We start from the raw sequence: 13,874 nt of genomic DNA on the forward strand, positions 1-13,874 counted from the left end.
AAGTTTCTTGCCCCCAAAAAAACAACGTCTTCCCCTGACAGAACCTAAACCCACTCGTTCAGCAATCCTTAGATAACTTGTTTCGTACATTTATAAAAGAGCTTTCAAATCAGAATAAAATTATAGGGAAACAACAAAGTGGAAAATATTCTAGAAAAACTAATTGAATACGTAAATTGTTTCCTGAGAATGTCTCCTGGTATGACTTTTATTCTCATATGGCAAGATAGACTTAATACTCCTTTCGGTCTGCAAAAACACCTGACTCAGGGCCTCTTTAAAAATTCGGAAATACAAGACAGGAAATTGAATAAGATCAAGCGCTTCTGCAGATGCACGGACAAAGACACTTTAGGCCTTTTTTCTTGGACAAAAATGTAGTCCCTATTGGTAAAGATACCGGTTTCTTTATGCTTTTCACGTGCAAGTGGGAACGCCATGTTATTATTTTTTTTTATTATTTATTTTTTTATTTTTGATTATGAATCTATCGGGGTCGTCACTATTGTCCTGGGGTGATAATTTGGTCTGAACAGTACTTGGAAAAGTCCATTAAAGGGTAAATCTGCATATTATCCAAAATTGAAAGTGTCAACAATTATATAAAGTTTACATTTGTCTGTCTTTTGTATGATCGTATGAATATATTTTGTTCTTCTAAATTTCTATCTTTTTTATTTCCTTTCTGGTTTACCTCCTTTTAAAACAAACTAATACATGTCAAGTAATTAATTTTCAAAAGTTTAATTTAACATTATAAAAATCAAACTATTTTAAACACAACACGTGTACGAAATATTTATTATTTGAATATATGGATTAATACATAACATACTATACTTCATTATATTTTTACATTTCTACATATTGCTTTCATCCTGATGTTTGACGTTTTCTCTAACTTTTACAAGTGCATATCAACCCGTGTACAAAAATTCTATCTCATGCTTGTGTAACTATTTAAAACAAAACCGGTCAAATAAGAAAAAGATACAAATGACACCATGATTTGAGCATAAATACAACACTGAAACGGACGCTCTGCCTACTGCGCTATCAAGGTACATGCAAATATGACGTTTTAATTTGTGTTTTATCCATAAGGCTTCAGTCTGCCTTACCTATTTTTCGCATTGTTATCAATCTTTGTTGTTATGTAAACAAAGGTTCAAGTTATCACCCTAGGACAGTACAGTTTTTGTCGCATGGCGCACTGAGCCATACATACAAATTTGTTATGTAAACAAAGGTTCAAGTTATCACCCTAGGACAGTACAGTTTTTGTCGCATGGCGCACTGAGCCATACATACAAAATGCTATAACGGCGCATGAATGAGAATTTGTTTCCGTTATTGCGTCGATGTGTACCTGCTTGTGAGTGTGTACACATGATTAATGATACAAAATATATTTATATCCCTAATTGTCTCTAAAGGAAATGAGAGAGACCAAACTTTATAACATAATGGTGACAAAAACGTAATTTATCAGAGGTATAAACTTAAAATCAGTTGACATATTTCAAGTCGTTAATCAACAATAAGAAGAAACAAACACGGACAAGGAAATACAATTCGAGCCTTAATTATAAATTTATGACACAGATGTTGTATTTGTATACAAATGTGATTTCAAGATCTTATTTTCATTTTTAATTTGGACGGCATTTACCTTTGCCGAATTTAATAAACTACTCATTTATTTTAAAAAATGATATCGTACAATGTATCTGAGTGACAAATCTGTTGTTTGTTTGTTTGGTTTTACGGCGCACTACACAATTTAAGTAATAGAGAGCCGAAAGAGGAAAGGTGACTTTGACTAGCCTTTGGTGTTACAAATTTAAAGTAATACCAGGGGTCAAAACCACCTTAATTGCTTGAGCTAAGATATACATAGGCCCAAGTAATTTAAATCCATTAAGTCGACAAGGGTACAACTGTATCACAGCTTTTCAAGCTATTAAAGCATATTCAGGTACCTACAACTTGAACTGTCTTTTTTTCTGAACCCGCTCATCACCAGTATATCTGTGCATTCTTACGAGATTCTTTACAGTTGGTAACTTATTTAAGTAGTTAAAAATAATGATTCTAGAATCTGTATTTGTCAAGAACACATGATAGTCTCTTAAGACATTTTAACGGAGACAATTTTAGACCTAAGTTTGATTAGTTAAGTTTTAATCTTGTTCTAATTCTCTTTAATATATATAAGGCGTCAACTATCGATTAATGTGTTCCTGAAAATTCCCATTTTCAGGAATGAAATGGGTTTGCAATTTGTTTTATGGTAAATATATTTATTGAATACAGTAGGTGTTTAGAATAAAAAAAAACCTGAAACGTTCACTCTTGTAAGAAAACATTTTATTCATTACTATAATCTTCATGAAAAATGATTTTATGCCATAAGAGGAACGATAATGACAGTAAACGAGCACTTTAGCAAGGTCTGTAATTCATAATAATATATCTAAATAGTATACTTAAAGATAAAAGTATTCAGTATAGGAACGGTTTTTTTTTCATGCAGATATCTAAGTTACGAAGGTCAATTAAGGAGACCTGGTCAAGTCCGTGTTAAATCTTGGGTCACTGAAAAAAAATCATTATATTAGAATAAAAGGCTTGTTGATTCTGACAATTTTGTATATCAACTCAATTAAGTAGATGTCGACAAGTATAATTAGAAAATATGATAAACAAAATCAAGGAGGAAAGGCGGCGTTCAACAACCGCAACCCACACATTACCCAGCAACAAGAACCAGTGACGATATATTTAATGAGATTGTCGGCTCATAAACAACTTTTTAACTGTTATTAACCTTATTGAATTAAAGTTGCCGTGATGATTTGTCAAGGGACTATATGACTTAACAAAGGTAAATTTTCCAGAGAAAATGTAGTCTAGGGACCATATGGAAATAATCTAAGGTTTTTGACGGGGTTTGAATTTGTATCGGTGACTGCCAAGTGGTTTGAAGTCATCGCGCTTAACCAGCCCTTTTTAAGGGCAAAACCTGGTCCTTTTATGTATTGGAATTTTTTATATTTCAACAAAAGAAAAGATAAATAAATAAAATAAAAATAAACAATCTTTAAGTACAATTAAAAACTTAATGCCTTTCTTAGTACAAATGGCATTTTTATTGACTTTGAATGCAGCAAGTACTTCTACCCTTTTTCGTATGAGGGCAAATAAGAAAAGATGTAAACATGGAAGTTATGTCATTATCATTGTAGGCGTCTCATATTGTCATATTATTATTTGGTTTTGTTTTGCTTTTTTGTGTATGTGTGTGCGGGTTATTTTCTTCTACAAATATTCTGTAAAAACAAAATGCCTAATGCTCTTTTTTATGAAAGCATCACGAAAAAACATGTGTAGCTTTCCTGGTGTCCAATATTTTTCGCGTCACTTACAACTTGAATATAGTGTTCATCCGTTTTATAGCACACATTTAAAGAAGAGTTCTATTGCTAGACGATATTTGAATATATGAAATATATAATAACTCTGTTCTAAGATTTTATGTTATAGATGCTACATCAAAATTCTTAAAAAAATCAACAGATTTGTTTCTGTTCAAATGCTATAATATCTACCGTCTTTCAACCATAAAATGCTACTTGATCTTGAATGAATGACTAAACAAAAGTAACAAGTATTAATTTCAATTACTGTTTATGTAAAAACAATAATTAAAAATTGCATGAACATCTTGATTTCAACAGTAAATTAATTAAAGGAAATAAGCATATGTTCTCTTAATTAATCAAGGACAATTGTATTCTAAGGATTGATTCTCATGCAATTAGCATGCTGTATAATTTCAAGGTCATATTATCTTTTCTATGAACACATCTGTTCTATAAAAAGTATCAGTAGGCAAGTATGCCATTCAATTAGGTTTAATATCTTGCACCTGTTTTTTTTCTCTAATCAATTGAAATGTGAACTAGGGTTTCAAACAGATATTTCAATCACATTTTATTCAAACAGATCCTACAAGGATAGTAAAGTCATATGCACTCAAGCCATTAATCTTCAAGGCTTAATCGTAACGATGTTCAAAATAGTTCAAGTTTTAAAACAGTAGGGGGGACACTTGATTTAAAGACTTTATCTTCGATACATAGCATATTATTTTCAATTCAGGTAACAAAATAATGTTTACCGTCTGGTTAATTATTAGGATTTTGTCAAAGCTCAAATTTTCAAATATTTTCGCCACGACTTTTGATTTATGATTTATACGCAATAACACGTTCGTATGTCTGCACAAAATCACTGACTAATTTTCTTGTTGTTTTTTTTTTCAATTATTTTTCATACTCGTGCGGTTAATTATTTCATATCACAACTCAAAATGTGTCCATGACATTTAAGATATTGAAATGAATTGTTTTATTTAGCGTATTTGAAAACATTTCAGTTCTGCAACATTATTTCTGAAAAAAAAATCGTACTGATTATTCATTCGAATGCTTGAATATATTGTTGTTTTATACAGAACATTTTACTGTATTTTAAGAAACTATAATTGTGCGTTTAATATGTTTTTTGCCTTAACATACACAATATAGCAATTAAACATCTTTGTCTTGTTTTATTGCGTCCTTTACCATTGAAAACAAATGTTTTGTAGAAATTTATATTATATCATGACCGATATATTATAACTTAACTATAAGGTTTTGCATTTATTTCGCATACAAATTCGCTGTAAGGAAACATGCTGTTGAAAATTATAAGAAGTGGCGGGAACGATTTAAATACAGGTCAAGATATAAATATCGTCCGTAAAAACTTTTCCCGCATACATACACCATTAACGGCAAAATTTGCAAAGACAGATAAGATATTGCTGGCACGCTCCATTGTTGCACATGTTCATCCTATCTCATCATTTAACATAGCTGACGGAAATGATGACCAAATCAAAACATAGCATTGCACATTTGAATAGGATTTAAGATCTAGAAAATATATCATATGGAAGAAAGCATTAAAATTATTATTCATTTTTTTAAACAAAATCTTTAAATTGAAATAGCTCCATTGTAGTAAAATAAAAAACAATTTCAGCTGAAACCATGAAGATCTACGCATGATTATAGATAAGTATTCAAAAGTGATAAATTATACAACTGCATTATCTTTGATCAGCGAACAAATATAAATAAAATCTTATCTTTTTTTAGATTTAATGTCGTGAGAAAAACTATATCAGCGTCAATCATCACATTTTTTCTGACAATTTATTGAAAACTGTTACATAGAGATTATCTCCCGAGAACAGTCTCCTTGTTAAGGTTAATATACCAGTTAAGCTTCAACTATTACTTTACATGTCCTTTTACACCTATTATTGATTCATAAACAGATTGAATCGTAGATTTAAGTAAATACAGTTTTTTAGGTAGTGACAACTTATGTCTGTATCTGTCATAAATGACTTAAAGCATTTGTATCTTTAAAAAACTTAACGCATTATATTCTGCCATCAGTACTTAAAAAACTAACGAGCGAAATATATTCATTTTAGAGATACTTTAGATATCTATTTTCCACGAAAACAATTGAAAAGATATCCAAATAAAATGCAAATTATACAATGTCATTCAGATTTGAGTCATTTTAATAGGAAAACAATATAAATTAATTAAATATTAATAAATATAGAGGTAGAGGTGACTAATGAGTTGCAGGCAATTTTGATGATTGTTAATAGAAACATTTGTATTTTATGTTGTTAGTTATGAAATTTGAAAGACTTTCATTGTTGATATAATTCATGTTGTTTTTATGTTTGGCTATGGTTTAAAAGTTATATCAGTGCATGTGATTGTATTATTATAATGTGTGGCGCATATCCAACTATTTTATCATATTGTTTACATTTTGAATAAGCTTTGTTTACCAAAAGTGAAAAAACTTGTTGAGTTGTTGAGAGAGAGGAAGTTAGCAAAGTATACTAAGTCCCCTCAAGGGAATGCATTTATATGATAGTATATTAAATAACACATGGGTTTGTGGGTAACAGTAAAAATATCATCCCGAGAAAAATACTGTTACCCGAGGCGTAGCCGAGGGTAACAGTATTTTTACGAGGGATGATATTTTTACTGTTACTCACAAACCCATGTGTTATTTATTTTATTACCCGAACAAAAATACTGAGATGATCTGAAATTGTCAACTAAATCTAACTGTAACAAAAATAAACCAAGAGTAACAATAACTAAACTGTCCTTACCTTTTCAGTTTTAGTGTACTTTACTGTATGCCTACTTGAGAAGTTTTTCTTTTTCTTTTATTTTTTAAGCAAATGATGATACCTACAAACCATAAACATACAATAAGCTAGGTTTCATTTAGGAAACAAAACACTAACCCATTTACACGGTTATGATCTGTGAAATATGATCCTTCTGTTTCCAGAATATTCTTAGCACGGTTTTTGACAAAATAACGATGATATCCTAAGTCCACCATATCTGTAACGTTTCACTGATTAAATTTGTTAAATAATCCTTTGTTACATGTTTAAATCGTCTGCATGTTCCAGTTTGACACATAATTATTTACATTGCAATTGCTTCCGTTGAAAACGGATGTTCACTTTTTGACTATTCAACCAAAAGGTATTTTATACGCGAAAAGCACACCAGGGTGCACACAACTAAATTTTATGAGTGTCATAGTGACTCCCGAGGAGAAATTGATGTCCTATCTGGGTTTAACGTTGAAAATAAGAATGAATCGAGAAAAAATCGCGGCCATTTTATTTCATTTTATTTAGGAAATAGACCACGTGACCCGTTAAAAAATGCTGTTACCTATGTAACAGTACAAAATTCTCAGTCACGTGGTACACTTGCATTAACAGTAAAAATAACTCCCAGAGGGCTATGGGAAATTAGCATTACGAAAAAAGTGAGGGGTAATAATCTAAAATATTTTCCAATTTATCAATGTTTAATACTCAATCTGATTAGATTTCTATTCTTACTTATTTCTATTATAATTCTTGGTTATTTTGCATTTTTACTTTTCGAAAAAGAAAGCCGCTTAAAATAGATTTAGAAACGCACATGCTGTACATTAGACAATCTCCGCCCAGAAGCTAGCGCACTCTATGAATGTAGTAAAATAGGCAAATTTTAATAACGTTCGTGTGTTTTTATGAAATTAATAAGTTTTGTTTATTAATTTCTCAGATGATGGAAAAAGGATCGGAGCAAAACCAATAACACGTTCATCATGGACATAGGCAATGGCAAAGAAACCATGTACAATTATTGATATCAAGCTTCATTGGTCGTTCCTTTCTTATCTTGTGTCAATCGATATGTCACATTGCCTTAAATCCTTAAATTGTTTAAATTAATGGCATTTAGAATATTAGATTCCGATGAGATATGATTGATGGTTCTCATAAGTATGTTGAACCTTTTCAATAAGAAATAGTAACATAGAGAAATACAGAATCCCGTAAGAAAGCCCAACACGACAAAATTGAAAATGTTGCAGGGTCGGTTGGATTGAGCCTGTTCATGGACGGTGCAAGTTACCGTCCACGCCCCATAGCACCGGCTTAAGCAGAATTCAACCTTTAAACACGAACGATGGTGAAATTTTGAAAATAGAAACATCCGCAGATGTGTTCATACGGCGGTCATCATGGAACTTTCAATGCGACAAAGTAGTGCCATTCCATAAAAAGCGGCGTATCAAATTAATATAGTATCTGGCAATGGAATTATGTAGAAATAGTTTATATCTACTGAACATACTAAATAAATATATTTTATCAAGTAAATTTGTCCTTAAATGTTTATTGTTTTATTTCTTCATTCATTTACAATGATAGTAAACAAACGAAAGAGTTAAAGCATGATTTGTAATCTTAAGTTAAGTATTTAATATAAAGAATGCAGTATAATTCTCCTCTTAAAAGACAATATTAGTATGATATGATCAAAGTGGCAATTTATCATTCTTTATTCCATTTATTTATTTTCAAATATTTATTTATTTATCTGTTTATTTATTTATACTTCAATTAATACCGAATATGAATTTTATCCTTAAAAGGAGTATTTAATCGTTGATATTAGTTTAATGTTGTTTTTTTTTTATTCCTTTTTTTAATCTTCTTATCGCTAATAAAGTCTAACAATTACAGCTTTTGAACAGATATTAACGTTTGACCAGTACACGATTATACCCAGCTGAAATAAGATTTAATTAAATAAAATAAATCTATAGAAATAAATATATTTATTTTTACTTTAATACTACAGATATGTATGTATACATTACGGAGATTATTTATCAAGTGATCTCTACAATTATATCCCTTTTTGTTGCTTTCATTTTCGATGCCGAATTTTGTGAGGAACGAAGTGACATTGATCCTGTGCGGAAAGCCGATGTCCTATGATAATATGTCACGGATGAATTCATATTGTTGTTGTGTCTTCTGCATCTACAAAAAACTTGACGAAACGTTCTCCGAAATTTACAACTGAAATACGAGTACAGAATAAAGTTCACTGATGAGTTGATCTGTACCAGCAAGTTACAAATGTTACCGGCTATCTTAATAAAGTCCGCTGGATACTTCATAAGTCTGGCTTGAACGTAAGATCTGTAAATGAGAAGAATTGCCTGTGGTGTTTGACACACAAGAAATATCACAACTACAGATATCAGCATCATTGTAACACGTTGCTGCTCGTGTGTGTTTTTAATTGCTTCACCAGTTACCCTAGTCTGCGAGAGCATTTGTCGTTTTCTATTTGCTGCCCATACAGATCGTATGAGAAGAAAATTAAAGACAGAAAGCAAAACCAACGGTGTGAATGTAAAAATTGCAACAAACCACCAATAATATCCAAACTGATAGCTTGGTCTGTTTGCAAAGTCAGAAGAAACACACGCGTAATGCCAAGAATGCGTAGTTCGGTTGACATAAATGCGCTTTATTCGTGTTTCGAAGAATTCTGGAAAGGTATTTACAAAACAAGCTAAGGCAGTAGCAAATATCGCAACCTTTGCCTTCTTTACTGTGCACCAGGCCTTGCCTCTAATCGGAAATCTTACTGCCACGTATCGTTCTAAAGTAAAACAAACAGTTAACCAAACGGCCGTATTTCCGAATAAATCCGAAAGCACCCTTGCGATAGGTATATAACGGAACGCATCTACAGAAAGTGTTTTATTCGAACAATGCAAGAACGATAAAGTCAATGTAAAGAGAAGGTAGAGGGAATCACAGAAAGCTAACGACATAAGGTAAATGTTGGTTGATGTTCGCATTTTCGGATTGACAAGAACAACAATGTTAAAGAAATTACCAACAATACCACAAGCGACAACAAACGGGACGAGGTATTTCTGAACTATCAGACGCGTGATAAACAAACTTTGTGATGTTGCTACATGAGCACGAAATGTGATATTCCCCATTATATCATCAATTGTTTCATTTTGAGATTCAAAGGTGTTAATTTCTAAACTACTGACATTTCTTCCACTGCTTAATAATTCGTACATCTTCTGAGTAGCCATGTTCTTCTTACATTCGTTTCTTCGTATCGTACTTGAAATCGAGGTATACGGGTTCCCGTAAACTACTCTGATAAGATGCTATTTCAAGGTAATCCTCTTAAAGAACTTCTCAGGATATTTACTTCAGAGGCTAGAATTTAAGTACAAGTTTTGATGCAAAATACATTAAAAGTATAGCAATTATTTGTTTGTTTGGTGTTTTTGTTTTGTTTTGTTATATTTATTTCATTGAAACGCACACATATGTCCAATAAGAACTGACTTTCTATGTACATAATATGTTGATTGAAACGTTGAAACGATGAAACTTTTTTTCGAAGTAAATAATCCGACTGTTTAATATTAAATCATTATCTCTAATCACACTTTCATTTGATCTTGATTCCTTTCTCTCGACCCCGCTGTCTTTGGCATTCCTGAAATAGAGGTGTGTAAAATATTTTTGCAAACGTACTAAAATGAGGTTCGGTTTTAACATCAGGTGTGAAAATGTTAGAAGCAAATACAAAATTAGATATCTTGATAAATTAGTTTTCCACACAATTTGTATGATTTATGATCTACAGACATGTTTCTCTTTTCTTATCCCGATTTAAAACTTCTGATCAATTACGAATGTACATTTACACGTTAGGAATCAGAACAGTTATATTTGGGTAAAGATCCGTGTGGTATTATATAATGTGTAGTTGTAATTGCGTTTTTCAGACTTTGTAGAGTACATAGGGATGAACTGAATAAACGTAGGATATCCATTGGTCATTTTAAGCCACTTACAAGCGCCACTTGACTGCCATGACGCCTTTTACTATCAACTGTGTGCGATCGTTACATATGAATTAGAGAAATACAAAATCCCTATAGAAAGCCCAACACAACAAAATTGAAAATGTTGCAGGCTGGGTTTGATTGAGCCTGTTCATGGAAGTAATGGAAAGTGCAAGTTACCGTCCACGCACACATTGATCACGCAGCCAAGAACTGACCTGATGTAAAAAACATGATCACAGTGCGTTATCGGTTGAATATTCAAATGACCTTTGATGCAATTTAAGTAATTTCCAGTAATTATAGTTACGTTATTCCCCCGAGCCACCTCCCTTAGAAAGATACAAATAAATAAATAAAAATAAAAAAGTAAAAAAAAAAATATTGCGCGACAAAAATTCACAGGGTATCAAAGCGAAATGACTACACTCTTCGAAATTAAATTTGGAATTTTTTCTCCGGGTGATTTGATTCAACCCAGTCGGCTCCATAGAATCGCCTGTCACCGGCGACAGGTCGTAATATCATAACTTTCTTATATTAACAGGTCATAAATCATAAATTTCCGACTAACGAAAACCTGACTTAGAAACGTCGCAAAATATTTAAACTATGTTTACCATGGCTGACTTTCGTTTCTAAAGATACTTCTTGTTAACGATAAAAGAACTTCCAAAAAAAGTTTGCACATCCGGAGATTCGGGCAATTTCAACAATTCTTTTAACGCATTTCCAATACAAACCACACGAAATTTTGGATAACTGGCCGTTTATTAAAAAAATAGTTAATGAAGAACAGCCATAGTGTGGTATCTCATGTCATCTTTTAAGTTAGGGAGAAATATAACTTTAATTTAGAATTAAAAGAGGAGCAATCCTGATCATGAGATTTTTTTGTCTCACGTATTTGTTGTTACCACATGATTATAATTATGTAATGAAAAATAGTGCTTCGATTTTAAATCAATACATTTAGTAACATTCTTTGTCTTTGCTTGAAATGGACAAGTAGGAGAAATCAATAGATGTTTGTATTTTTCATTCAATATCGTGTGTTCCCTGTAGAAGTTCAAAGCAAAGCAATGCATAGTATACTATTAAATATGAATACGTAAACATATCGACAAAGACAACACGATTGGAATCTGCCGAATAATTTGTTATTTCTACATTTGTTTTAGAATACTTAGGTTATCTAGTTCACTCGTAGCACCGATGTAACGTTTACTTGAAAACATTAACTCTTATTAAGTCAGGTCATGTTAAGCTACAGAATGTTTAATTATCACGGAGTAATAAATTAATGCTATCATTTTAAAATATGTTATAAATGCACAAAGTATATATTTTTTTGTGATGAAAACACACTTTTGAACTAAGTATTCCTTTCACAATTTAACCATAACAATGAAGGAGTGTAAAAAATGTTGTGGACAAAAACGCATGCGAACAAAATTATGTTTGGTAAAATGAAAAAAAAAATGTGTTTCTTCATTACAATCGAAATTCCACCAGTTGTTTATAGAAAATACATTATATGATTAAGATCTTTTGTCTTGTTTACATGAGAATACATGTAGTATCATTTCCATCCCGCTATTTTAACGTTATTCTTCTTTAAAAGATATCAATAATTGTAAATTACCTATTGTGTCCATGTATTGGACGCTAATAAGTATATAGTCTTTAAATCAATGTGCATCGACTTCACCATTAGGGTTTATCTTTTCGAGAGATAAGCAATAATCATATGTACATTTTAGGATAGCTTATATCTTCGAAATGGTTTAAGTTCATGTAATCTAAAAGAGTTAGGCTTATGTAATCTTTACTTTATCTTATTTTCGTAAGTATAAGACTAAATGTGCTACATCGTCTGTGTTATGTAGACAAGGGAGAAATGACACGAACTAAATTAGTTTAAAGTATAAAAAAATTTGGTTTATTGTGCTACCCATCAATAGGTTGACCACGTTGTTTGAAGTTATTTAAATAAATCGGATAGTGATCACATACAGCAAGTTAACATTATAACAAAGCTAAAGAAAATACATCATATGTCATTTTTGTTCAGCACATTATTGTAACTGATTCTATACACCAATAAATTAAACTTCTTAAAATAATGATATTCAATTAGTACGGAACAAATTGGACTCAATTCATTTTTTTTACATTTCATGATCAGATGTGTAAGTACCTTATTCTATATCTGGATACATTAAATGCACACGTTTTCAGAACAGTTTTTTATCAATAGATCTTTGTAATTATGATGCTCAGTCTTCGTTTGTTTAGGTCAGTAATAACATTACACATTTAATATGTATCTAGTCTGCTTGATTTCAGGAAGCATGGCTGGAGATTCTTGAGAATTTTTATAGCAATTGGAAAATGCTTTTAAAAGTAAAACATTGTCGAGTGAACAACAAAAGATATAATAAACACATACAAACGGCACTTACAACAAACTTCCATGGAGAGGTCAATATATATTATGCACGAATTGCCGTTACTAAAATAAATAAATAAAAAATAACACTAAAAACACCCAAAAACATTGGAATACCCGAGAAGCAAATTATCATGCTACAATGTTTATATGTTATTATTTGCTTTATGTTTTTTTCCATGATACTAAATAATAATAATAATAATAATAATAATAATAATAATAATAATAATAATAATACTGATTATTATTATTATTATTATTATTATTATTATTATTATAATATAATGATGATATAATAATAAATGCAGAAATATTCCTTATAATTATAATTAAATGAAAGAAAAAGTTATTACTTTTCAGTCATATTTGATTTTAATAAATAGTTTACCTGTTCACGATTAGTCCATTTTATTAGAAATATTTACTTTATTATTGAAATTATTTTTAAAAAAATTGATCACTCAAGCTTGGGTTTTATCAAAGTAGATGTTTTTACACCAATCCGTAGTTTATATATGGACATTCGCCAATCATTTTCTCTCGCTTCTCTGAAAACCGATATGATGATATTTCTGCCTGACTTCAAGGTACAGAGTTAACATTCATATTTGAGACCAGTGATTGAATTGCAATAAAACATTACTATTAAATATATGTAAGATAAATTACTTAAAATCAAAATTATATCAAAGTTAAGTAATGACTTATAAGAGCTGATTTTGAACTTCCAAACTGTTTTAAACGTTCAATTCTATTTAATGGTCGGCACATTTAGAACCAGTTTGAACCAAAATCATTAATAAATGTCTTGTATTATATCAATATTTGATCAAGTTCATATTTAGTTATATATATATTTATTTTTTCTGTAAAGACATCTCAAAGATATCTAGTTCTTACAGCGATATTTTAAAGGAATTTATGTTCTCTGATGTGAATAAATCCATTTTTGACTGAAACAAACAGACTTAAAACACCCTGATTGATTGACTTTCTTGTACAACTATGTCAAACATATTGACATGGCTACTTGTGAGTATTACGTTCGTACCTTTCAGTATATCCA

General features: G+C 30.8%; 1 protein-coding gene across 1 annotated transcript; it reads right to left on the minus strand.

The window, feature by feature from the left end:
• Positions 1-8,327: 8,327 nt before the first annotated feature.
• Positions 8,328-13,303, minus strand: LOC132751893 (FMRFamide receptor-like). The gene is made up of 2 exons (XM_060742108.1): positions 13,197-13,303; positions 8,328-10,001 (listed from the first exon to the last, which is right to left on the minus strand). Exon 2 carries the CDS (start codon positions 9,583-9,585, stop codon positions 8,347-8,349), a length of 1,239 nt encoding a protein of 412 aa, XP_060598091.1. The 5' UTR covers positions 9,586-10,001; positions 13,197-13,303; the 3' UTR covers positions 8,328-8,346.
• Positions 13,304-13,874: the final 571 nt, after the last annotated feature.

Source organism: Ruditapes philippinarum, unplaced genomic scaffold (assembly GCF_026571515.1).
Source record: "Ruditapes philippinarum isolate M1 unplaced genomic scaffold, ASM2657151v2 ctg285_1_1_1_1, whole genome shotgun sequence".
NCBI classification, from domain to species: domain Eukaryota; kingdom Metazoa; phylum Mollusca; class Bivalvia; order Venerida; family Veneridae; genus Ruditapes; species Ruditapes philippinarum.

Excerpts from the sequence above, each read along its gene's own strand:
- LOC132751893 (XM_060742108.1), bottom strand. The coding sequence starts at position 9,585 with ATGGCTACTCAGAAGATGTACGAATTATTAAGCAGTGGAAGAAATGTC.